The sequence below is a fragment of the Coffea arabica genome, chromosome 8e (assembly GCF_036785885.1).
Source record: "Coffea arabica cultivar ET-39 chromosome 8e, Coffea Arabica ET-39 HiFi, whole genome shotgun sequence".
Taxonomy (NCBI): domain Eukaryota; kingdom Viridiplantae; phylum Streptophyta; class Magnoliopsida; order Gentianales; family Rubiaceae; genus Coffea; species Coffea arabica.
The window spans coordinates 32,262,907-32,289,341 of NC_092324.1; the positions used below are offsets into that span (position 1 = coordinate 32,262,907).

General features: G+C 35.5%; 1 protein-coding gene and 1 non-coding gene across 2 annotated transcripts; one reads left to right on the forward strand and one right to left on the reverse strand.

Moving 5' to 3' along the window:
* Positions 1-11,285: 11,285 nt before the first annotated feature.
* On the reverse strand, positions 11,286-24,916 carry LOC140012732 (uncharacterized). Its single transcript, XM_072061022.1, has 3 exons — positions 24,762-24,916; positions 12,405-15,636; positions 11,286-11,924 (listed from the first exon to the last, which is right to left on the reverse strand). Exons 1-3 carry the CDS (start codon positions 24,914-24,916, stop codon positions 11,286-11,288), a joined length of 4,026 nt encoding a protein of 1,341 aa, XP_071917123.1.
* Positions 15,997-16,103, forward strand: LOC113705158 (small nucleolar RNA R71). The gene has a single exon (XR_003451805.1). It is a non-coding gene; the product is annotated as a small nucleolar RNA R71 (small nucleolar RNA).
* Positions 24,917-26,435: the final 1,519 nt, after the last annotated feature.

A 26,435-nucleotide genomic window follows, 5' to 3' on the forward strand; every position in this document is an offset into this window, starting at 1 on the left:
GGATAAATGATGTTACCAACAAGCTAGCTCTGATACCAGCTGATACGAATCTCGTTGGTGAGAAGATTCGCGACCCAAGATCTCTTGTTGGATTTGACTTCGAACGCAAGGAACGGTAGCAGCGGAAACCCTACGACCCCTCTAATCCCCATGACTACGAACTTGTTGATATTATCTCGACCGGTAATTAAACGAATTAGTGAACCTCAGGCAAGTGTAGAAGGCGCCACAATTCAAGTGTGATTCTTGAATTGATAAGCCGAACAAGAACACTAGAGTATAACTCTAAGTTGTTCAAGGTTTGCTCGAAAGCTATGGAGAAAACTCTCTCAATATTTTTATCATAAAAGTGTCTACCTTTATTGATGTAATATGGTGCCTTATATAGGCTACAAGTGAAAACCCTAATCTAGTAGAAAATGGACTAAGGGTGCAGTGGATATGGGCCCTAATAAAGGAGGCTTAACCCCCGACGGGTTGGGCCTCACGTGGGCTTTCCTTCCTAGGCAGCCCACTCTAGCAAATAATAATGAGTAAATTAGCAATCCTACCCTTGGCGATTCTACGTGCGATATGCACTTAGCCAATTATTCAATCTAATCAACTAATGTGGAAATAACTAACTATGATGCTAAAACGGAAATTAGGGTTTGGCAAAACCCTAATCCTCGGGTGTAGCTTCAATGCTCATTATCGGACCGCGACCACCTTCACTTGAGTGTATGAATCCTTCAAAGGACTTGTGTATGGCCTGAATAAGTACATTGAGTTGCTCGCGAAGTTTCTTTGCGCGAGCCCTAGTAATGGGTCCACTTGGGGCGTGTACGTGATCCTCAACTCCTCGATTACTCGAGCCATTGTTGGCCTGCCCACGTACCATGATGCTATCACAAGAAACAAAGGAGAAAATCTACTGATGAGGTGCAGGAAACGAAAGATAAAAGAGTTAAAGTAAGACGAGTTGGACAAATTTGTAAATGTATTTACTGTGGGGAAAAGGGTCATAACACAAGAACATGCAAGCTTAGGCAACAAAAATGTGGTGACAATTCTAATGTAAGTCTATCACAGATGTCATCTGCTGGATTGCATGAAGCACAATATGAAAGAATCTTGTTACAAATGAATACAAACCATAGCATATCTATGAGTGATAAGATATGATATATTTGAATTCAAGTCCTATGATTTTCTATTTGCTTAATGATAATGGTTTTAATCTCATGTTCTAGGTTGAAGGTATTGGCTCCACTGCTAAGAAGACAACCAGAAGAGCAGTGAAAAAAGCTGTATAGTTTTCTTATTTCCAGAATTTGATTTTATATTCTTAATAACATAACTACTGCACATACTCATTACTCATACTATTGTTGTGCAGGGAAAAGGCACTAGACGTGTAACAAAGAAAGTAACTTGATCACAAAATAGCCAACAAGTTACTGACAGCATCAATACTACCTCTTCTGCCCCTGTTGCTGAGTCTAACTTGTATGAGGTTTTTGAAATTTTAGATCCACATGTGGCACATATCAGCCAACCAGTTGCTCCCATTGCTTCTGCACCATTTTGAATTAGGGACGTTCAAATTCATCTCGGACTCCCCAGGACCAGTGAATGTGGTGACAAGTCTGATGTTAAAGGAAAAACAAAAGTGAACTAATTATATATTTCATTTGTTGCTGGGTAGACTTGGCACTTCTTTTGTTATGTTGGAAGTAATGCAGATGTTTTAATGCAGCTTATTTTGTACTTCTTTTGTCGTCTTGTCTGATGAAGTCTATGTATATTTTGTAAGGGAGAAATGGAGGTCCTTTTTTCATGGTTGTAAGAATTGAATTGCAATATTATTATTTAAAGATTGCTGGTTTTATGGCAGAATTGTTGCAGTTGAGGTTTTATGGTTTTATGGTTTTTATGGTTTTATGGCAGAAATGGAGGTTTTATGGTTTTTATGATTTTATGGCAGAAATGGAGGTTTTATGGTTTTATTTATTTAAAGATTGTTGGTTTTATTGCAGTTCAATTGAGCAAAGAAAGTAATAAGATGATGTTCAAGTGTAGTTGAGGTTTCATTTTTCCATTTTTTGATAAGATGATGTTCAGGTGATAAGATGATATTGCAGTTGGTTTTATTTCTTTTTCCATTTTTTGGGTGAATTTCGTTGGTGCTGCATATTTCTCAAGTTGCTGGTTACTGGTGTAAAGCTGCAGAATATTGGTTTCCCTTGGGAAACTACGGCCATCATATGTTTTTTAGATTACAAATCTGTAAATAGCATTGAATACAACATTACTGATATCTTACTAGCAATATAATACATCCCAACCTATACAATCACCCATTGCTGATTACTACTAGCTTGTCACAATCCGCTAAAACATAGCTATTCCATCCTAATTTCTGGCCTTTTACACCAGCAAACAAACAACAACAACAGTGCCAACAACACAATGGCAGACACTAATTTTCTTTCCCTTGCTCTTCGTTTTTCGATTGTGGCATCCTTAGCATTCATGCTCCACAGCAAACCAGGTATCAAAGCAGTGGATCTTTGGCACATTATCGGATCATACCACTCAAAATAGTTGCAACCTTTTTCATCTCTTTTGCCCTTCACGGTAAAAAAATATTGCTTCAGAAAAAACATAAAATTCAGAAGCTGAAGCAAGAATTTAAAATAGCCCATACCTCCTTCATGCCGCAGCTGAAATACCTTCTTCTAGGGTTGCTGTGTGTCCAAGAGGTAATCATCATTGCTTGTAATTTACAGTGGCAAAGCTTTTCTGGTATCATGACAACATACAACCAGATAAGAAGACAAGACAAATCTATCAAAATTATGCCATCAGTGTCAAGGATGAGGAAACCCAAAGCTCAAAATTCCAATCTGTACAAGTCTTTGTCACGTGCCAGTAATTGAATTTGGCTACAAGGGTTTTTTCTACAGTTGGGGAAGAACAGAGAGAACGACAGAAAGAAAGAAAGGGATAAATTGGGTTTTGCTTTTGTTAAAGAAAAATTTTACCCCCAGCTCAATTATATAGTAGACTAATACTAATTAATATAATTAACTCCATTTGCTAATTGTGTTTTGTCTTTGCTAATTAAAAAGTGGGCACCAGAAGGCTGGAAATAATATTTTATGGGTTTTCACGCAAAAAAAAATTGAGAAAAGGATTTTAACTGCCGGCACGTGCTCTCACGTGACTTGTTTCCGGCAAAAAATGAAGAAAACCAGTCAATTGTCCACTTTCGAGCAAAATTGGATCGATTGGGGACCACATTTGTTCTCCCCAATAGATTGGAGACTAGTTTCGCACATTTGTAATACATTGGGGGACCAAAACTCCAATTCTCCCTGGAAAATATAAGCACCAAATATTGGATATTTGAGCTTGGAAGTGTGTCAATGAAGGATTGTTAGTAGAACAATTAAAATGAGGCAATGTTTTGAGTTCAATAGTCATAGCTATAATACAAAATTACAAGAGTAAATATTAGTCCACCTTTAATAGATACATCTAAGAGCCACGACCTAAATTCTCTAAACACCAAGATTATCGCAAGGAGCAATGATCACTTTGCATTATCTTTGTGGGTACCTCCACACCAGGTTTTGTAACTGTCGAAAACAATAACCTTTAACATGGTTTAAAGTCAAGAAATTCCATCTAATTAAATAAAAATGAACAAAGATCAAAAGTATTAGACATATTCAAATTAATCACAAGTCCACAACTTGAATTCTCTCTTTTACGTGAGCAAAGTCGATCGAATTTATTCTTCACTATCAGGACTTTTCTCAATCAATAGTAGTAGAAAATTTATGACTGATGCAAAAGCAAAGGAAATTGAAAGCAAATTGAAGAGACAAGTTAGAGGCGCAATTTTGTACTGAAGAATATTGCGTCGGTGTTTATGTCAATTTCATTAAAGGTGGAGTGCCTAAATTTTTTTTTGCAATCGAAAGATTATTCACCAAATCTTGTAGCTAGCATCATATATGTAGTTGTCCTATTTCATAAAGGTTGTACGTTGCTTGGATGCTCTTGCAGGTACTTCTATCCTAACAATCACTTCAGGTTTTCCTTTAGAAAATAAATTTGTAAGTAAAATAAAAAATTTGTCAAAATGTATAGAGAGTTTTTCAAAAACTTAATATAGAATAAACTCCTCTTTGCATTCATGAACTTATATCACTTTTCTACTTTATAATCTAAACTTTAATTTAAATACTTTGCACTCTTAACTCTTAATTTTGAACATTTTGCACCCTAAGCTTATAAGTGTGTCCTATTTAAGTCCAATTGATGACAATTTTAGCAAAATTAACCGTATAGAGGGCCTAACGAATCAATGATAATGTATTGAAAGTAGTCGACAGGTGCCAAGGTATCATAATAAAAATAAAATAATACATTATCATTAATTTGCACCATCTTTTATCTCATTAATTTTGCTAAAAATATTAGTAATTGAAACCTTATAAATAAATGATAATATACTAAAAGTGGTCAAAAAAGATAAGGGATTGCAGTTAGAACAAAAACGGTACATTGTCATTAATTTTCGCTACTCTTTGTCTCATAAATTTTGTGAATGTAGTCATTAATTGGATTTAAGTTGGACAAACTTGAGAATTTAATATGTAAAATATCTAAAATTGAGAATTTAGGACATAAAATGTTCAAAATTGAAGTTTAGAGTATTAAGTAGGAAAGTGATACAAGTTTGGCGGTGGAAAGTGAAATTTGTCCTCTAAAATACTAACAACCACCCCCTCACGCATAGATCCTGATTTCCTTCCAAGTGTGACCTACTAACCTCCTAACACCCCAGCCATATCCGTGACTTGAGAAGAAAGCATAACTCCCCAACACCATCCCACCATCCCCCTCACCCCCAACCCCAAAAAAAAAAAAAAAAAAAAAAAAACCAGCCCCCCAAAAAACAAGTCTTCTGCTTTTCTCTCTCCCACTTTCCCTTATAAATACACACACAAGTCATTTCTCCGCTTCACAACCCCAATCAACAACTCCACAAATCCTCTTCTGCAGTATCTTCTTTTTCAAAAACCACCCCTTCCCAAAGGAAAAAGAATACAAATCAGAGAAGAAGCTCAAGAGCAAGAAAAAGCAGCAAGAATGAGAACTCTAAGAACCTTAGACACTAATACCTCCTCCAAATTCACAACACCTTCAACAACAACCACAAAGCCAACTTTTTCAACTCCTGCAATAGTACAGAAGTCCCTATGGCACTCTCCACTGCCATATTTGTTCGGCGGCCTCGCAGCGATGTTAGGACTAATTGCTTTTGCCCTTCTGCTCTTGGCATGTTCTTACTGGAGACTGTCAAGCAGCATAAACAATCAAGAAAACAGTGGTGAAAGGGATTCAGAAGAAGGTGGTGATGATGGGAAAGCTGAAAATGCTGCAGCAGGAAAAGCTATGCCTGATTTTGAAGAGAAAATTGTAGTGATTATGGCTGGTGATGTCAAGCCAACTTTTCTTGCAACTCCCATGTCCAGCAAAGCTTCTTGCTTTGGAGATGGATTCAAGAAGAATGAGAATTTTGGCAAAGAAACGGAAGAGATTGTTGAGAGACCAAAACATGAGGTATCAGATCATGCTCAGGTATCAGATCATGATGAGCAAACAGTAAGATCAGCTGAGGATGGAAATCAAAGTGAATATACAACTCAAGTTCTTCTTGTGTCATTCCATTATTTTTACCATTTCTCAATGAATAAAAATAACTATAAACCTGCTATTGGTGATCAAGCAACAACAAGTAATCCAACATACACAAGTAGATAAGTTAATACAAGACATAACAAGAATGAATAACAATCACTTCATATCATTTGGCCATAAGCTTCATCTACTCCCTAGATAAAGAAAATTAGCTACTCATGAATGATAAAACACTCATATTCACAAGTTTATTAATGCAAAACATCATAAAGTACAAGTATAAGAAAGATAAAAGAAAGCTTAGCCAATTGAAGGTGAAGCTCTCCAATTCCTGCTATGTTCTTGCACAATATGATTACAAGTCAAAACTCTAAATGCTTCTCTAAGAACTCTTAACTAGAGAGAAAACTTGTTGCAAGAAGGAAAACTAGCTACGTCTGGTCCTCCTGGCTTCTCCCCTGTATTTCTGCACAAAAGGTGGTAGAAATTCCATTCCTCTCACTTCATAATTTCCTCCACTCAGATTTTGTAAAAAGAAGTCAAAGATATGATGTTTCCTTTTGTCCACACTCATTTGGTCTTCTCTTTTATTGCAGAAGCATGTGCACCGAATTCCCTTGCATCTTATAGCTGGAAAGTGGTATGCACACAAGAGAATTGACTGAGTCAAATTGCAGAATTTCGGCTATAAAACGCGCCTACACAAAACGCGGTATAAACTCGCGTTTTGTCTACTCGCGTTTTCACTCTGGCCTTATTTCAACTGCGATTTTCTCCATGATAAAGGCCAAACTAGCTTTTGTGCAAAACACAAAAGTTGTAGCCCTTTGAGTTAGCTTTCCAATGCTTCAAGAATCATCCAAATCGGAGCATTGTAGCCTGAGATATGATCGAAATACTGTCACCTGTTCAAACCTCTGTTTTAACTTCCGACCACAGAATGCAGCTTCTGTATTCCAACGTTTTGCCCATGAAGATGGCAGAAATGGATTTCGATGTATTCATACGAATTGTAGGTCTCTTTCTTAGCTTTAAAATGGTATAAAGATCACCTCAATCCGATAAGTGTAGCTCCAGATATGGTCAAAATACTGAAGAGTGTCAAAACTGACTTGTATTGCATTTCCTCACTTGAACGTTTTTCACTTCATTCTTCTTGTTGCCACTTGAATTTATCACCAAATCTCTATTTTTTACCTCATTTGACATCCTTTGGTGATTGAATCATCATTCCTGCATAAAAATGAAGTTTTTACCATTAAAATCAATAGAAATGCAATATTATCCACTTTTACCAAAAATATATAATTTTACCAAAAACCTCTTTATTTTAATTATAAAACTAAATAATCAACTCAAAATTAACTAATAAAATGCACTTAAAAATACGTAAAATAAACTCTTATCAAATACCCCCACACTTGAATCATTGCTTGTCCTCAAGCAATATAAAATTCCAACCATCAATGATCCAAAAATTGAAAATAAACATATGTAGTATTTCAACTCCATTTCCTTGAATCAAGGTAAATAACCCTTATGTGATCTTTCCATTAAGTTCAAGTACTCATAATATCAAGCAAAGAAGAGCCAAGTATACCATAATTTTACCAATTCAACTCAACTTCTTATTTTTATCTAATTTCGCAAGCAAGCAACTCCTATAGTCAATAAAGATGCTAACTAATCTCATGATCAACTTCTTATTTTTCTTAAAGAGGGATTTAATTTACTTCTTTTTTTTTTTTCTTTTTTTTTATTTATATATTTTTTTTTTTTTTGATATTTTAAGGGTTAAATATTGCTTAAGTTGTGAAAAATGCCTTTTGACGCGAAGATCAACATTTTTAGATGCAGATCCCCGGTTACTCAACATTTCACATACTCAAGTTGCTTTGCATACTCTTAATTCAAGTACCTTTTTACGCGAATGTCGACATTTGTAGATGCCAACCCCCGGTTACTCGGTACGAGAATCATTGGAGTAGAATAACCAATTTTTTTTTTTTTTTTTTTATATAATAAAATTCCCTCTAAGAGTAATCATGAGAAGAGTATGACACTTATTAACCATATTAATTTCTTATCTTATAAAATTAGATAAAAAGAAGAATTTTCATCAAATATACAAAATGTAGGCATAATTTTCTCCACTTTACTAGATATACTTTCCTATAGATGTAAAAATTATAATCACATAAAAATCATTTCCAAATTTCATGAGAAAAGAAGTATCAAAACCGCATATATTTATTTCAAAAGGATAAGTGACAAAATTTTATTTATTTATTATAGTTAATAACATATATATGTATAAGGTTTTGGAAAAATTTTGACAGAGTCTCCCCTTAAAAGTGGACTAAATCTCCCTGCCAGCAACCACAAGAAACACCATTTAAGCACAAGAATTATATCAAACACAACTAAAATGACAAGTACCACACATTTCTTCCCCCACACTTAGAATACACATTGTCCTCAATGTGTAGGGAAAGAAAAGAAAAGAAACAAAAGAAAGGAACAAGTGACTCCCCAAGTGAGATGACTGCAGTCCAGTGAAGCCTTGAATCATGAGTCATCGACCGCTCAACCATCCACAGTCAACGATCTACTAGTTACTGCCACAAGTTCCAATATTCAAAATAAGGAATGTAAGTTAACATTTTTCAAACAAAAGATAAAAATAACAAGCAAACAAAAGAAAAGCCAGCCAAAGGGCAGCCTCAATCATCCTCTTCATCGTCATCTTCATCATCATCGATGGGAGGTGGGCGTGTGCCTAAATGATCTTCAATTCGGTCCAGGCGAGTATCCATTCTGGCTAAATGATGGTCGATGTCGTCCAAGCGACCGAAAAGCCGCTGCCAGTTGGTCTGTGGCGGAGGAGGAGGTGGTGCTGCAGTAGATGGTCCAGCTCCATCGCGACCATGTCTAGCCTTTTGTCTCCGCTCCTGAACAGGGCGTGGAATGTCTCCCGTGCCAATACCAAGGCGGCGAAGAGTAGTGATAGTCATCTCAGCACGTGGTGGAACATACTCCCGCCGCATGCCTTCCAAGGGAACTTCAAAACGGGGGAAGATTAAAGTCAGTAGACGAGGAAATGAAAGTTTGAAAGAAGTTGTCTTACGCCTCGCCGTAGACCTAATGTGGCTGATGATGATGTTCGGCAATGAAATTCGAGCATACGGGGAAGTTCGGTTGTGGAACATGTAATCAAGGAAGTAAATATCGCTCTTGCGAACCTCCGTGTGCCCCGTCTTCTTTGGGATGACATTGTGAGCCATCATGTAAATGATAAGCCGATGACGAGGTTCGAATACATTTGCCAATATAGTCTCCTTTCTGGTAGAGCGAAAAGGTTGGTACTCGAGACCAAACCTAGCCATGGCCAATGATGGATCCCACCTCCTATTCGGGGGAACAAACTCCTTCTTCAAGTCTACTGGACGTCCGTCATCCATACACCCCAAAATAGCAGCCAAATCTTGCCGTGACAAGGTGATTCGTCTTCCACGCACCCAGGACTCAATTATTTCTCCACTATGGCGCGCCTTACTTTCAATGTTGGCGTAAAACTCGCGCACCAGGTCTGGGTAGTAATGGTTTGGAAGGGTGAGAATCGGAGCCCATCCTAGCTGAGCAAAAGCTTCTGAGATGTTGTACATCATCTCAACTGGTGGACTGACGTGCATCTCAAATAAAAACTCCAAATTAGCACGCGCCTCATGCCACTCCTGATTCCTGCGAGTGTTGAACCTAGCACTGTCAAATACCGATCTTCCCGCTCCACGGGAGGTGCCCTCACCAGGTCGACGGTTAATTGGTGGAGGAGAAGGTGAATTCTCCTCTTCAGTCACCTCCATCTCTTCATTAACCTCCCTCTCCTCACTACTAGAGGATGAAAGTACCGCTCTTCTTCCTCTTGGCATAGTACCTAAAAAATATTTCAATTATTCACATGTACTACAACTCATTTTTTTGGCAACAAAAGTTCAGCATTAATCCAAATAACCTCAAATACAATTGCTTAAGTTCTAATCATTCAATGATCGTACAAGACATATTTTCTGCCTAAAGTTGCCCAAAATCACCAAATTACACAAGATATGTATCAATTATAATTCAATTAGTGAAAATAGGAGCAATTATGATTATAACTATTTAGAATTAACAATAATAATATGCTTTTAGCTATAATCATGTTTAGGCAAAAATTAAACTAACTAACTCACCAAATCAACCAAATTACTCACTATACACAATGCACATGCTTAAACATCATCAACTAACCCTTTTTAACCATAATTTAACATCACCAATGGCTCAAAAACATCCTAGTTCCTTTTTCCAATTTCATCTAAATATAGCAATTGTGAATTTGAAAGTACTTGAAAACCAATAAATTGCTACATTTAAACATTTAAACATGCTTAAACAATCATAATAATCATGAATAAAATCAAAAATAGCCATGAACCTCATCAAATTTTCGAAATTAAAAGATGTCAGATAGCTCAGGATAAAAAATATGAACTTCTAAAATCAAAAGATTTGATGAAGAAACTTACCTCAATCACGTAGAAGGATGTTTGGTGATGCTAAAAATGCAAAAAGCCCTATGAAACAACCTCCAATTGACCTCCAATTGAAGAAATTGGAGTTTAAGAACCCTAACCTTCAATGCTTCAAAAACCTGATTTTAAGTGTTTTTCTTGAATTTTAATCGGTTAAAAAGGTTGTATGAAGCTCAAAAGGTGTTGGGGTGATGATTTCTAGCAAGATTATGGAGTAAAAATGAAGATTTGTGAGGTGGGTAGAAGAGAGGAAGAAAAACGCGCCTGAAAAATTAAAAAGAGAGGGAAAAAATGAAGCTGAAATCGCGTTTCTGAAGGCTATATTCAGACACACAAAACGCGACTCAAAACGCGCCTTCAACTCGCGTTTCTAAAATCGCGTTTTCTTCCCAAATCTTGCAGCACTTAAAACGCGACTGTGTTTGAAAACGCGACTTAGAGTCGCGTTTCATAAGTCGCGTTTTTGAGTCTTGATCCAGGCTTGAAAACGCGATTTCCATTAAAACGCGACTTTGGGTCGCGTTTTGAAGGCGCGTTTTCTTTTCTGCAGTTGCAGAATTGAAAACGCGATTCTGAGAAACGCGACTTGTAGTCGCGTTTTCTTTGAAAACGCGTTTTCTGCTTCGATTTTTAGCAGAATTTCAACTTTTGAAAAATTACAAAAGGTACCCCAATGACTCAAAATGCACCATAGATCATTTGTTTGCCAATTTTAATGACTGGAACAAATGTAAAACATTAAAAACATGCATTTTACCCCTTTATAATGAATCAAAAACACCTTTAATGCAAATCGAGGGGTTGAGTTGCTTGATCAAAGTTTGCCCTTTTCACCTCAAATGGTCATTCTTGCTTCCATTTGCCAACCCTATCACACAAAAACAACAAATTAACTAAAACACTTATTCAAACCACAAAATCACACCAATTTAACACATATAACATAAACATTGGGTTGCCTCCCAATTAGCGCTTTTATTTATAGTCGTTGGCTCGACTCACACATTCAGTTTCTTAATTTGAAGAAGAGTCGCCCAAAAGACATATGAGTCCTTTGGGTACGATTTCACCTGCCAAGTAGGGTTTCACTCGTTGTCCATTGACCTTAAACCTTTCATTTCTTGAATTTGCCAATTCAACCGCTCCATAGGGAAATACTTGAGTGACTTCAAAAGGTCCAGACCACCTTGACTTTAATTTTCCTGGAAATAACCTCAGGCGTGAATTGAATAAAAGCACTTTTTGCCCTACCTGAAATTGTTTAGGAATAATGTGCTTGTCATGCCAATATTTGATCTTTTCTTTGTAAATTTTGGCATTTTCATATGCATGTAACCGGTGTTCCTCCAATTCACTCAGCTCAAGTAATCTCCTTCCACCTGCAAGATTAAAATCTATATTAATTGCTTTAATAGCCCAATAAGCTTTATGTTCAATCTCTACAGGTAAGTGACAAGCTTTTCCATAGACTAAACGATACGGCGACATCCCTAAAGGAGTCTTAAATGCCGTTCGGTAAGCCCATAGTGTGTCATCTAGCTTTGTAGCCCAATCCTTGCGTGATTTATTCACAGTTTTTTCCAAAATGAGCTTTATCTCACGATTAGCTAGCTCCGCTTGTCCATTGGCTTGAGGATGGTACGGGAGTGATGTCTTGTGCCTACAGCCATATTTAAACAATAAGGAATCCAGTTGTTTGTTACAAAAATGTTTTCCTTCATCACTTATTATGGCCTTAGGTATACCAAACCTGCAAAAAATGTTCTTTTTAAGAAACCTAAGTACAACCTTAGAGTCATTAGTGGGTGAAGCGACTGCTTCTACCCATTTAGAAACATAATCCACTGCTACTAAGATGTACTTATTATTAAAAGAACTTGGAAATGGTCCCATAAAGTCTATACCCCATATATCAAATAATTCAACTTCTAAAAAGGTAGTTAGGGGCATTTCATTCTTTCGAGATATATTTCCAGTTCTTTGGCATGCATCACAATTTTTAACATATTCCCGAACGTCTCGATACATGGTTGGCCAATAAAACCCTGATTGCCATACCTTTGCTGCAGTCTTTGAAGTGCTAAAATGACCACCTGTTTCAAGATTATGACAATGATATAAAATATTACGTACCTCATTTTCTGGAATACATCTTCGTACCATACCATCGGCACAATGTTTGTACAGCAATGGTTCCTCCCAAAAGTAACTCTTCACATCATGCAAAAATTTCTTCCTTTGATGATAATTAAGCCCTTTTTGAATTTCCCCACTTACCAAATAATTAGCGAAATCTGCATACCATGGAGAGTTGCTAAGTGCTAGGACAAACTCATCCGGAAAATTCTCTTGGATCGGAACTTGATCTTTGACTGGGATATATTCCAAACGTGATAGATGATCTGCAACTAAATTCTCCGATCCCTTTTTGTCTTTTATCTCCACATCAAATTCCTGCAATAAAAGAATCCACCGAATTAGTCTTGGTTTTGCATCTTTTTTACGTAACAAATATTTAAGAGCCGCATGGTCCGTATATATAATAACTTTAGATCCTACTAAATAAGATCTAAATTTATCCAAAGCAAATATCACTGCCAATAGCTCTTTTTCTGTAGTTGCGTAATTGAGTTGTGCCTCGTTTAGCAACTTGCTAGCATAGTAAATGACGTGCAACCGTCCTTCTTTCTTTTGTCCCAAAACTGCTCCAACCGCATAATCACTTGCATCACACATCAATTCAAATGGTAGTGACCAATCGGGCGAAGTTATAATTGGGGCTGAAATCAATTCCTTCTTCAACCTTTCAAATGCAACCAAACAATTGTCATCAAATTGAAAAGGGGTATCTTTACATAATAAATCACATAATGGTTTTACTATTCTAGAAAAATCTTTAATAAAACGTCTATAAAAACCAGCATGTCCTAAAAAACTTCTTATCCCCTTGACATTGCTTGGGGGTGGCAATTTTTCGATGACTTCTATTTTGGCTTGATCCACCTCAATTCCCTTGGAGGAAATCTTGTGTCCTAAGACAATTCCTTCTTTTACCATAAAATGGCATTTCTCCCAATTCAGTACAAGATTTGTTTCCTCGCATCTCTGCAAAATCAATTCCAAATTATGAAGACAATGGTCAAAAGATGAACCATACACAGAAAAATCATCCATAAATATCTCCATAATTTTTTCAATATAATCCGAAAAAATAGCCATCATGCATCGTTGAAAAGTTGCAGGAGCATTGCATAAACCAAATGGCATTCTTCTAAAGGCAAAAGTGCCATAAGGACATGTAAATGTGGTCTTTTCTTGATCCTCTGGAGCTATAGCTATTTGGTTATATCCTGAAAAACCATCAAGAAAACAGTAAAATTCATATCCAGCTATTCGCTCCAATAATTGATCAAGAAATGGTAAGGGAAAATGATCTTTTCTTGTTACCGTATTTAACTTACGATAATCAATACACACTCTCCACCCTACCACAAGTCTAGATGGAATTAATTCATCATTTTTACCCATGATTGTAGTCATTCCACCTTTCTTTGGTACCACATGAATTGGACTAATCCAAACACTATCTGAGATAGGAAAAACTATACCTGCGTCAAGCCACTTAAGAATTTCATTTCTTACCACCTCTTTCATATTTGGATTGAGTCTTCTTTGTGTTTCCACCACTGGTTTGCAATCATTCTCCAATAAAATTCGATGCATGCATATAGAAGGACTTATACCTTTAATGTCTGAAATTGTCCATCCAATTGCCTTCTTACGCCTCCTTAGAACTCTTAGCAATTTAGTACACTGCTCATCATCAAGGTCAGCACTAACAATTACAGGTAAAGTGCTATTCTCTCCAAGAAATTCATACCTTAGATGAGTTGGAAGTGGCTTAAGCTCTAACCTTGGAGGTTCAATTTCTGAAGGTTGTGAAAACCCTTTTCCTTGGCCAAGACTCTCGTATACATTACCCCGTTTATAAGGTGCTTGAAAATTCAAATACTTGACCAATTCTTCAATTTCTTCAGAATCTCCATCTTGCATACCTGAACTCATTAAACAATACTCAAGAGGATCGAAGTCAAAATTGACTTGGCTCAGCTCTTGAGTTAGTTTTTCAATTGTGCCGATAGAATATGCATGATCGGTAAAAGAAGGGTATTTTTCCATTTCATGCAAATTAAACTCTACCTCTTCTTCACCTATTTGAAACTTGAGTTTGCCATTTTTAACATCAATAATAGTACCTGCAGTAGCTAAAAACGGTCTACCAAGAATAATTGGCATAGATACATCCTCTTCCATATCTAACACCACAAAATCCACTGGAATGATAAATTTTTGAACTTTTATCAATACATTTTCCAACACTCCTAATGGATGTCTAATAGACCTGTCCGCTAACTGCAAGGTAATATTAGTTCGTTTAAGTTCATGCAAACCTAGTTGTCTAGCCACCGTTAAAGGAATCAATGATACACTAGCACCAAGATCACATAATGCTTTAGAAAAATTAATACTACCTATGGTGCAAGGTATAGAGAAACTTCCTGGATCCTTCAATTTCGGTGGTAGTTTATTTTGTATAATTGCACTACACTCCTCCGTTAATGCTATTGTCTCGCAGTCTTCCAACTTCCTCTTTCGTGTCATGATTTCTTTGAGAAATTTCGCATAAGATGGAATCTGCAATATAGCATCAGCAAAAGGAATGTTAATGTGCAATTGTTTGAACATTTTAACAAATTTTTCAAAATCTTTATCAAACTTATTCTGTTTTAATCTTTGAGGAAATGGAACCGCAGGAGGTATTGGAATGTTAGTGGAAGATGATGGCTGTGTTTCTCTTGGATTCTGCCGACTATTTCCCTCCATAGTTGCCTCTTGGTTCCTCTGTTTTTCAGCATTTTCTTCACTCTCATCCTTCTTACCTCCGCTCACTGGAGGATCTTCCAATTGTTTACCACTACGAAGAGTAATGGCCTTAACATGTTCTTTAGGATTGACCTCAGTTTTGCTAGGTAATTCCCCTTGATTTCGATTATTCAAGGAACTAGCAATTTGGCCAATTTGAACCTCTACATTTCTGTACATGGTAGTGAGTTGATCCAATCTCCCTTCTACTCGTTCAAATCTGTCCGAGGTAACTTTAGCCAGTTTTTCCACCGCAATCTCCCAACCAGGTTTAGTTTCGGCTTGTGGTTGCCTTGATTGGAACCCTGGTGGGTTTGCTGGCCTTTGATTGATTGCCTTGGTCCTTCCATCCAAAGTTTGGATGATTTCTCCACCCCGGATTGTAAGTATTCGAGTAGGGATTATTTTGAGCATTTCTGTTGTAATTATTGACAAATTGTACCTGCTCAGAATCAACGCACTCATTAGTATCATGTTCACCTCCACATAAAGAGCAACAAGCTATATGAGCATTAGATGCACTAGGGCCAACTCCACCTTGTCTACTTAGCATAGCTTCATCACATTATTCATTTGAGCACTCAGCATATTGAGAGTGTCCATTTCTATCATACCTGCGTGACGTCTTGTATTACCTCTCTCATTGGCCCATTGGTAGTTATTTGCTGCCATTTCTTCTATCAAATTATGAGCCTCTTGGGGTGATTTACCCATTAAAGCTCCACCTGCGGCTGCATCAATAATAGTTTTAGTGGAGAAAGATAAACCATTATAAAAGGTTTGTATGATTAACCATTCCGGCAGTCCATGATGTGGACATTTCCGAAGCAAATCTCTAAACCTTTCCCATGCCTCATATAATGATTCTCCCTCCAATTGACTAAAACTAGTGATATCCATTCTAAGCTTAGCAGTCTTTCCTGGTGGAAAATACTTATTTAAGAATGCTCTTGATAAATCATCCCATCCGGTGAAAGTATTAGGAGCATGAGAGTGTAGCCAAAGTTTGGCCTTTTCTCTCAATGAAAATGGGAACAATCTTAGCCTTATAGCATCATCACTAACTCCATTCATTTTAATTGTATCACAAATTTCCAAGAATGTAGCTAAGTGTGTATTAGGATCTTCTACTGCATTACCTCCAAATTGAGACTGTTGAACCATTTGGATAAGTGATGGTTTAATCTCAAAGTTGTTAGCATTTACCGTAGGCCTTGCTATGCTCGTTTGAGATCCTTGTGTTCCCGGTAGAGCAAAATCTCGTAGAACTCGCCTATTTGCTTCATTTTCAGCCATTTCTTCTTCAAATGGTAGTTCTATCAAAATTTCCTCTATCGGTTGCCAAATCTCTTGTTCCTCTTGCTGTTGTGTGTGCCTCCTTTGTCTACGTAGTGTCCTCTCAATTTCTGGATCGAAAGGTGCGACTTCTCGAGACTCCCGGTGCATACACTACAAACAGAAATAACGGATATTATTCAACTTCAATGGTAAAAAAAAAACTGATTATAATATAAGATTAAATATAATCTAAAAAAATAAAGCTGTCTAAATTAATAAAGATGATTAGGCTCTAATATTGCCGCTCCCCGGCAACGGCGCCAAAAACTTGACGGGATTTTTTTTTATCAATGCAAGTTTAATTCCGAATTTACACCCGTTGGACTGCAAGTATACAGGTCGCAATTGTAGTACGAGATGTGTATCGGGTCGATCCCACGAGGAGCAATTTAAAACAATTATTAGATACTAATTTACTCTATTATTTAGACTCACAATTAATTTGAGCAGAAACTTCAGATTTTAATTCAACTACAAAAATTCTTAAATAGATAAATGCAATATCTCAAGGGGAGTAGAATTCACTAAATATTAAGATCTAGGGATGTAGATTCCACTTATGACACAAAAGATCTAAAATGAATTAATTCAACACTTGTTACTGCTCTTGTTTAACCAAGGATTCATTTCCAGAAATACCAAAATCACATTCTCATGATAATAATGGGTTAAAACAGATTAGTTTGTCCTAATCTCTTGGTAAATACTAAATCTGTTCTTATTCACACATGAAATGCAGATTTCATCCACTTGAACGTATTTCTATTCTCATGAATATACAACTCAAGTTCTACTTGTGTCATTCCATTATTTTTACCATTTCTCAATGAATAAAAATAACTATAAACCTGCTATTGGTGATCAAGCAACAACAAGTAATCCAACATACACAAGTAGATAAGTTAATACAAGACATAACAAGAATGAATAACAATCACTTCATATCATTTGGCCATAAGCTTCATCTACTCCCTAGATAAAGAAAATTAGCTACTCATGAATGATAAAACACTCATATTCACAAGTTTATTAATGCAAAACATCATAAAGTACAAGTATAAGAAAGATAAAAGAAAGCTTAGCCAATTGAAGGTGAAGCTCTCCAATTCCTGCTATGTTCTTGCACAATATGATTACAAGTCAAAACTCTAAATGCTTCTCTAAGAACTCTTAACTAGAGAGAAAACTTGTTGCAAGAAGGAAAACTAGCTACGTCTGGTCCTCCTGGCTTCTCCCCTGTATTTCTGCACAAAAGGTGGTAGAAATTCCATTCCTCTCACTTCATAATTTCCTCCACTCAGATTTTGTAAAAAGAAGTCAAAGATATGATGTTTCCTTTTGTCCACACTCATTTGGTCTTCTCTTTTATTGCAGAAGCATGTGCACCGAATTCCCTTGCATCTTATAGCTGGAAAGTGGTATGCACACAAGAGAATTGACTGAGTCAAATTGCAGAATTTCGGCTATAAAACGCGCCTACACAAAACGCGGTATAAACTCGCGTTTTGTCTACTCGCGTTTTCACTCTGGCCTTATTTCAACTGCGATTTTCTCCATGATAAAGGCCAAACTAGCTTTTGTGCAAAACACAAAAGTTGTAGCCCTTTGAGTTAGCTTTCCAATGCTTCAAGAATCATCCAAATCGGAGCATTGTAGCCTGAGATATGATCGAAATACTGTCACCTGTTCAAACCTCTGTTTTAACTTCCGACCACAGAATGCAGCTTCTGTATTCCAACGTTTTGCCCATGAAGATGGCAGAAATGGATTTCGATGTATTCATACGAATTGTAGGTCTCTTTCTTAGCTTTAAAATGGTATAAAGATCACCTCAATCCGATAAGTGTAGCTCCAGATATGGTCAAAATATTGAAGAGTGTCAAAACTGACTTGTATTGCATTTCCTCACTTGAACGTTTTTCACTTCATTCTTCTTGTTGCCACTTGAATTTATCACCAAATCTCTATTTTTTACCTCATTTGACATCCTTTGGTGATTGAATCATCATTCCTGCATAAAAATGAAGTTTTTACCATTAAAATCAATAGAAATGCAATATTATCCACTTTTACCAAAAATATATAATTTTACCAAAAACCTCTTTATTTTAATTATAAAACTAAATAATCAACTCAAAATTAACTAATAAAATGCACTTAAAAATACGTAAAATAAACTCTTATCAAGAAACAACTAGGATTTTGCTGAAATGACAAGAATTTCTTGTTGCAAATTGTACTTGGATATACCCTATAGATGTTCTTGTTTTGTTCATTCATTTATTTATGCCCTTTTTTTTTTCTTTAACTGTGATTTTGAAACGCGTGTCTGTTTTTGCATACTGAAGTAATGTTCAGCTTTTTGCCTTTTCAATCATTTGATTAAAGAATTAAAAGAAAGCTAATAAAGGTGGCATAAAGAAAATCCATTGAGTTCCAAAAAGTGGCATGAGTGGTATGAGTATATAATGCTATTTATCTACCCCTACTGCTGCGATTTTAGACAAGATTTAAACCTGTAAAGAACAATGCATCAAGACTGATTGAAGTTGAGTTCTGTGTTATTAAAATCCAAAAGAGAATAAAGTGAACAAAATAAAAGAAAACTAAAGCACATATTCCTAATCTAACGATATTGCTTCCAACTTTTTCGAGTAGCTAAGAGCACGGATTGAGGTTATTTGAAAAGAAAATTATGTGAAATTTTTTTTTAAAATAATTACTGTAACATTTTTTTGTAATATAATATATGTTAGATGAAAAAATAATTGAAAAGATAAAAAAGTAATTTAAAACGTGATTATGATATAATTAAATAGTTTTTTTTACAACTAATGGTCAATTCAAATTATACTAAAAAATTAAAAAGAAAACTCATGTATGTACAAAAAAATAATACCATGTATATTAGCAAGACAACTAAAATATGACTAGATGGTTGGCAACATCAGATTATGGAGCTGCCGCAGAGACTTTTCCGGTGGGCGGCCAATATTGCCAGAGCGTGACAGGAAAGGAAAGGAGGAGGAATTGCGGTGGGGACCACAGAGGAATTAAGCGCACCCTAACCTAAGCATTGAATAAAAGGCAGTGGGGAGTGATGCCCCAGCTTTTAATTTTTGTTTGCCATTTTCTTGGGATGCATCTTGGACGACACGTGGACGTTTTTCAGCGCATCCTACGTAAATGTCGAAAGCAACGTGTCCACATCAATAGTCCCGACTCCTGTGACAAAGCTGATGTTCTATTTTGCTGCGGCGATCCAAAACCGCTTAGCCCTTAAATACCGGTTTTTTTTTTTTTTTTTTTCACTTCAAGAACAAGCATAAAAAGGGATGATCACTTTCTTTTTTTTTTTTTAATCTTAGAAAAGTAATTAAGCGTCTGAGATTCAAATTATTCAAAGGTTTCTTTTGCTTGATATTTAATATTTAAATTAAAAAAATGTAAAAAAAACTTGTGTCCAATAGAATTTGAACCTATACCAAATGTTTAAAAGACCTTTGTCCTGTCCATTGGATAATAGATGCCTTCGATGACTTTGATTTTTTTTTTCACACAATTTAAGAAAAGTTAGTTAATTTTGTTGAAAGAATAAATCTAACTTATTATCTTTCTAATATACCTTCATATTAAATGGAGTATGACTAATTAGTTTTATATTAAATAAATTAGGTTATACTCAATAACAACCTATATTAAATAAGGACATTTTAAAGAAGTTACAAATTAAGTACATTCTTCAATTGAAAGTGGACTATAATTTAGGGCAAATGAAATAAGAAAACAAGTCTATCAAGTGGAACAAAGGGAGTAAATATTTGATGTTAATAATTTTCTTTAAATTAGGTGTCTATCTGGTGGGCACACGTTAATTGTAATATATTCATGTACATAATAGGTTAACTCAATTTTAGATGTGTCACAAGTGTCCATTAGATACCCTTTAGAAAAATTCTTAAATTAATTATACATTATCACTGTTGAATACATCACAATTCATTTTAAAATCTTTTTTTTTTGGCTAGTTTTGTATAGATTTTGTATATTTACCTGGAGTAAATTGATGGTAAAAAAAAAGATGAAAATATTGGGATATTCACTTTCAATTTTCTTTTCACTTAACAAGGCAAAAGAAAGATGGCCATGAAGCTAATTGTCCCAACGATCAAGCAGCTATTTTTGCGTCTTTTTTTACCCCTAGGATTACTATGTCTAAGTTGTTTTCTCTTTGAATTTTCAATTTTGTTCGTTTTCTTGCTTGATGAGTTTAAGAAGGTCATTGGATAAATGAGGTCGTTAAAGAGGGATGGTTAAAGGAGCAAATCATTTCTTATTTGATTTCGTTTATGGCATAATTGGCATCAACTAGGTTCCTTTTTTTTTCAATTATTCTTAAATGAAACATCAAGATCACCAAATTCCCTGGTCGCGCCCTATTTTTGAAAAAAATAAAATTACGGGTTTATAAAAATGAATTTTGATTAATTTTGAGTGAAAATGAGTTTTTGATTTAGAGAATAAAGAAAATGAGCCTAAATGGGACTTAAAAAGTACGACGATTTTGACCCAAAAATAAAAGTCTAAAAAGGGTTTTTAAAAAAAATAAGAGTCACTATTTGGTATTGAGTTAAGGTGTACCAAATCACCCAAAAATGTATTTCAAATAAAAAGTAGAGAAAAACCCTTTTTAAATGACTCTAAATCTTCGAAAATCAAGAGAAATGGGCTTGGGAGTCATGGTTGAAAAAAGGTATGACAAGGATAAAATCCAAGGCACCCTTTCAACTTAGCCAGAGATAGTTGCGTGATTTAGTCGGAAAATTTTCGTAGTTTACCCTATAAAACTTATCATATTTGAAGGTTACTTATATGAATACAAACCTAAACCTAATGGCTTATTGGAAGGGTCAATATGTCTCTTCGAATTTTAGTTGGTGCAAATCACAGTAATTGCGATGCCCAAAAGTAATTCTTTGAAGAGGTCACGAATATGCAACAATGAGACTTGGAAAAATAGAAAAATTATAATATACAAATATACGTGACGTAAAAGAGAGTAATGCAATATAACGGGTATGGGAGCTACTAAGATTCGTGACTCAATTTTCCCTTTTATAAAGGGAATACGAGCGTACTAAGATTAGAAAGGCATACTCGTTCATATCCCATATTTGAGGGGTACTCCCTAACCTACTCAAGCAAATGTACTAACCTGTTTCTAACTTTCTTTAAATGAAATGCAAGTCTAATGTCATGTCTCACACATAGGGATAAGGAATATACATATAGGGGAAATATCATGCAAATGGTAAAGATCCTAAAAAAATAGAAAATGTGCATGAAATGTAGTGATTGTCACACAAACATGATCTAGCGCGTGGACGGTCCCGAAGGGTCTACCATTGGACTAACCCATGTCTATAAGTTCTCACTAGCGTTGAACTAGTGAGAAATCGCGAAAAAAGAGCCACAACTTGGACTAGTGTGATGACATTATACATTTATTATAATCAAATAAATCATATAAAACATAATAAAAGCAAGAAAACACATAAATCACATAGAGCACATAACACATAAGCATGATATCTAGATGCAACGACCCTAAGAAAGCGAGTAAACATGTAAACACACAAGCGTTCAAGGACACAAGCATATAAAAGCGAATAAAAACCTAACTATTACATTCGGGGGCCCTAACTACAATCTAAAGAGGTAAAGAATGAAATGAAATAAAATAATAACCTAACTATTACAATTTGGCATTTAATCGCCTTTCAAATAATAAAAAATTAAATTAAAATAAATATACAAAATTAAAAACAAATAAAGTGACTAAATAAATATATGAAATAAAATAAAAAGCATTCAAAAACCATGCAATTACACACATAAAATCACATAGGAGCACATAGGATTTAAAAGAAAATACCTCCCCTTGAAGTAGTAGCTAATTGGGTTTGGATTTACCCTATTCAAAACTCCAAAAATCATCAAGGCACCAATTTAATTAATAAATAAGTCATAAGGAGATGGAAATAAACATGAAGTCTATCAATTAAGGCATTCAAATGGAATATAATGAATAATTAAAAAATAAATGCAACTTCTACTTGAGAAATCAAACAAACAAAGACTTAATTACAAACAATTTAGAAAATTTTTGGAGCCAAATTTTTATTATTACAAACTTTAGGGGTTGAAATCAAAGCAAATTAAAGTTCTAAACACTAATTAAGCTCTAATTATCTTCTAAACCCAGAAAATGAGACTTGCTTAAAACATGGTTAAAACCATAAGGAGATGATTGAATTTCAAAAGGATAAAATTGATTATGTTCCATACTTTTGGGCCATAGTGAAATAAGGGAAAACTAGAGGGGTTAAAATGCAATTTTTGGAAGTTTTGCATGCAAAGCTTGGAAGAAGCATTCTGCAACTGAAGCTTTCTGCAACTTTCTTCCTTCTTTTTTTTCGCTTGCAACTGATTCAACACAATCAAACATAACTTCCGACTAGTGAAACTTTAGAATTTCTTACGTGCCGGGGAAGCAAAATTTAGGCAAAACATGTTACAGTGTTCTTAATCATCCAAATGCAAAAGAGATTTCCACGCATTAGATTCGAATGATTGTTGCATTTTCTTAACTCAGTTCATGGGTCTACTATGTATACAGCTCTGTCGAGATTCAAGTCCAAACACATACAAAATCTAAACACTCAAGCACATGAAATCAACATCCACTGATGTAGAGGGGATTTTAAACTAATGTCTTGTGGGAACACGGGGAAGAAGAAAAGAAGACAGCAGAAAGGGAACAAACAAGAAAATAAAACAAAAAAAAAAACAGCAGCAAAAATCTCAACGTTTCTGTTCTAAATCTAACAATATCTGACTGGAAAAGGATGAGAATATTACCTTAATCACGAAACAAAGTGTGGGATGACCAAAGAAAAGGACTCAGATGGATCTGGCGGATCCTCGAAGGTGCGCCAGTGGAAACCAGTGATGACGACCCAGTAAGTTGAGGGTTTAATTCAAAGGATTTTTAGGCGTTTTCCAAATAGAATTTCTGAACGAAAATTTGTCCTCTCACTTCATAGATACCCCAGATCTCTTAAAACATCAAGAAGAGGCTGATTCAGTGGAGAAAATGGCCACCAAAAGTGACAGAAAATCAGCCTGAACTGCGAAAAATTTTCTCTCTTCCCTCTTTTCTATCTTTTCTTTCTTCCTTTCGTTTTTCTTCTTGTTTTTCCTCTCCGATCATCCCAGACTTCCCCTCCTCCTTCCTTTCTCTTCTCTTTTCCTTTTTCCCTCTCTTCCCTTGCTTGTTTCTCCTTCCCCCGAAGCTCCCCTCTCCTCCTTTCTTTCTTGCTTTATTTTTCAATTTCCCTGGTTCTTCCTTTCTATCTCCCCAATCTCTCTCTTTCTCACTCTCCTCAGATGCTCCTCCTCATTCTCCCTTGTTTGTTTCCTTTTTCCTCTTTCTCTCTTTCCTCCTTGCCTAGCTCCTGCAACCCTCTTTTATTTCTCTCTCTTTTTGCTTTCTTTCTTGCTTCCTCCTCTACTCGTAGCTTTTTCTGGGCTTTTCTGCCCGCAGCCTTTTTCCTCTTTTTCGTTCTTGCTCCCCGCAACCCTTTTCCAGCTTTCTCACCAAGTTTTTCCCATTTTCTTTCAAAAATTTCCCAATCCAACAAGTGTCCTTGCCACCTAATCTTACATGTTGTGGTGTCAAAACAAAATTAAAAACACCTGTCTAATGTTCACCTAACACACTTAGCTATTATGCATGCCTTCCACCTATCTTGTTTTTCTTTTTTTTTTTTATTTTTTCTTTTTCAAAACAAATTTAGGGTAAAAAAAGTTTTAATTCCTAATTGAGATTGCCTTGCAAAAAATTTCATTTTATTTGGAAGAAATTGAATTTGAAAAGATTAAAAATAAATTTTTGTTGAGAATTTTGTTTTTCAGAAATTTAATGCAAAAATTATTTTTTTAAATAAAAAAAATGATGAACCTACTTTACTAAAATAAAAATAAACACTAACTATCATTTTGCAAACTTTGTCAACTAGAATGAAATAAAATAAAAACAAGAATAAATAAAAAATAAAGCTAAAATTGAATTAAATAAAATTAAAAATTTGATGTCTATATCGCTATAAAAAGAAAAATAGAATTCACCTGCAAATCCACACACCAAACCACCTCCTGAAGCCATACCTCTTCTCACACTTGGATCCATATTCAATTTCCAACAATCCACCAAAGGAGATATCCACGAAACAGCCCAAGAGCTTAGTCGAGGACTTGGATGGCTCTTCAATAGGCATTTGCAGCCTCCTTTTGAGATCCCTGATTCTCTCTTTCGAAACCATGTAGACAACAACGAGTTCTCATCACCAAGCACCTGACTTTGATTAACCAAAGATGATTTACCCAGCAGCACCAAAAAGCTGTCAATTTTATAATGCACACTTGAAGTAGAGAACTGCATGCCTTGAAATCTTACTTCATTGCGCGCACACCATAAATACTATAGGACAACAATCGGAATAACGCATCTGACAAGATCAATACTTCCAAATGCTGAAGAAAGAACAAAAAATACTATAGCACAACAATCAGAATAATGCACCTAACATGATCAATACTTCCGAATGCTGAAGCAAGACACCAGATCATTAGTGTCGAAGAAATAAATATGGAATAGTGAGACTGTAGACCAACCATTCTTGCATATTTATTCCAAGTTTGCTGGACAACCTCACGTCAAAGAACATATGCCAAACAGATTCACAGTCATTACAACATGCACAACGAGAAACCATATAAAAGCCCTTCACCTGCATCAAGTCATCCGTGGGTAACAAATTATGAAAAATCCTCCATGCCAGAAATGACATTTTCAAAGGCAAAAACGAATTTCAAATAATTCTTGAAACTATAGAAGAATGTCACTTCTGTCTAACCTGTTCATATGCTGTGGCAATTGAGAAATGACCATTTGATGATAAGTTCCAAATTGCAGCATCCTTCCGACCAAGTTTGGGTGTAACTCATAGCACAGCATTTACCAAATGACCTCCCAGCGAATCGTGCAAATGATTGATATTCCAAGAAGCATCAAGTAAAATAAATTTTGCAACCCAACAAGAGGGAGGACTTTGTGTTGTAAATAAAGGAGTATTTCAAAAGATTTTGTCCTACGTTGGAAAACCAAAGGGACTTCTTATCACTTTATAATGCTTAGTCTTTTATTGGGTCTGTGTTAGATAGGTAACTAGTGTGGACTCGCGCGTATGAGAGGAAAGTTGAGTTCGGCTATTTCAATACAAACTGACTGATTTGCATCTCCCCTATACGAGCCAAGATAATTTTACTACAAACAAGAAGTAAAATTTATTTTTCTTTTACGTTTTACAAATCAGGAGAAAGTACAACCAATAATAGATAATAGAAGATAAAGAAATGAAAGTACAAATCACGGAGTGCCAAATGGAACTCGAGGATTCAAAAAATGAAGACATTAAATTTGTCCGAAAAATTTGCTGCTAGCATGTTGATTGAAAATATAGGGATCGAAGACAACCTAAGAGGGGGGTGAATTAGGTTATTTAAAAAAGTAATCAAGTTGTAAGACACTTTTTTGCTCAATATGCAATTTACCCTTTTTTTTAGGTGACCACTCAATAAATCAATTAGTGAGAAAGCAAGAAAGCTTGAGAGTAGAAGAGATAAGCAATTACGATTCACAAGATAGTAAGTAATAAGGAAAGAATAGCAAAACCAATTTCACTTGCAAACTCCACTTGACTTTATAGAACAAGTTTTTTCAAGTTGATCAAATACAACCAATCTTTGTGTACAAAGGAAGGATCACTTCCTCCTTATCCT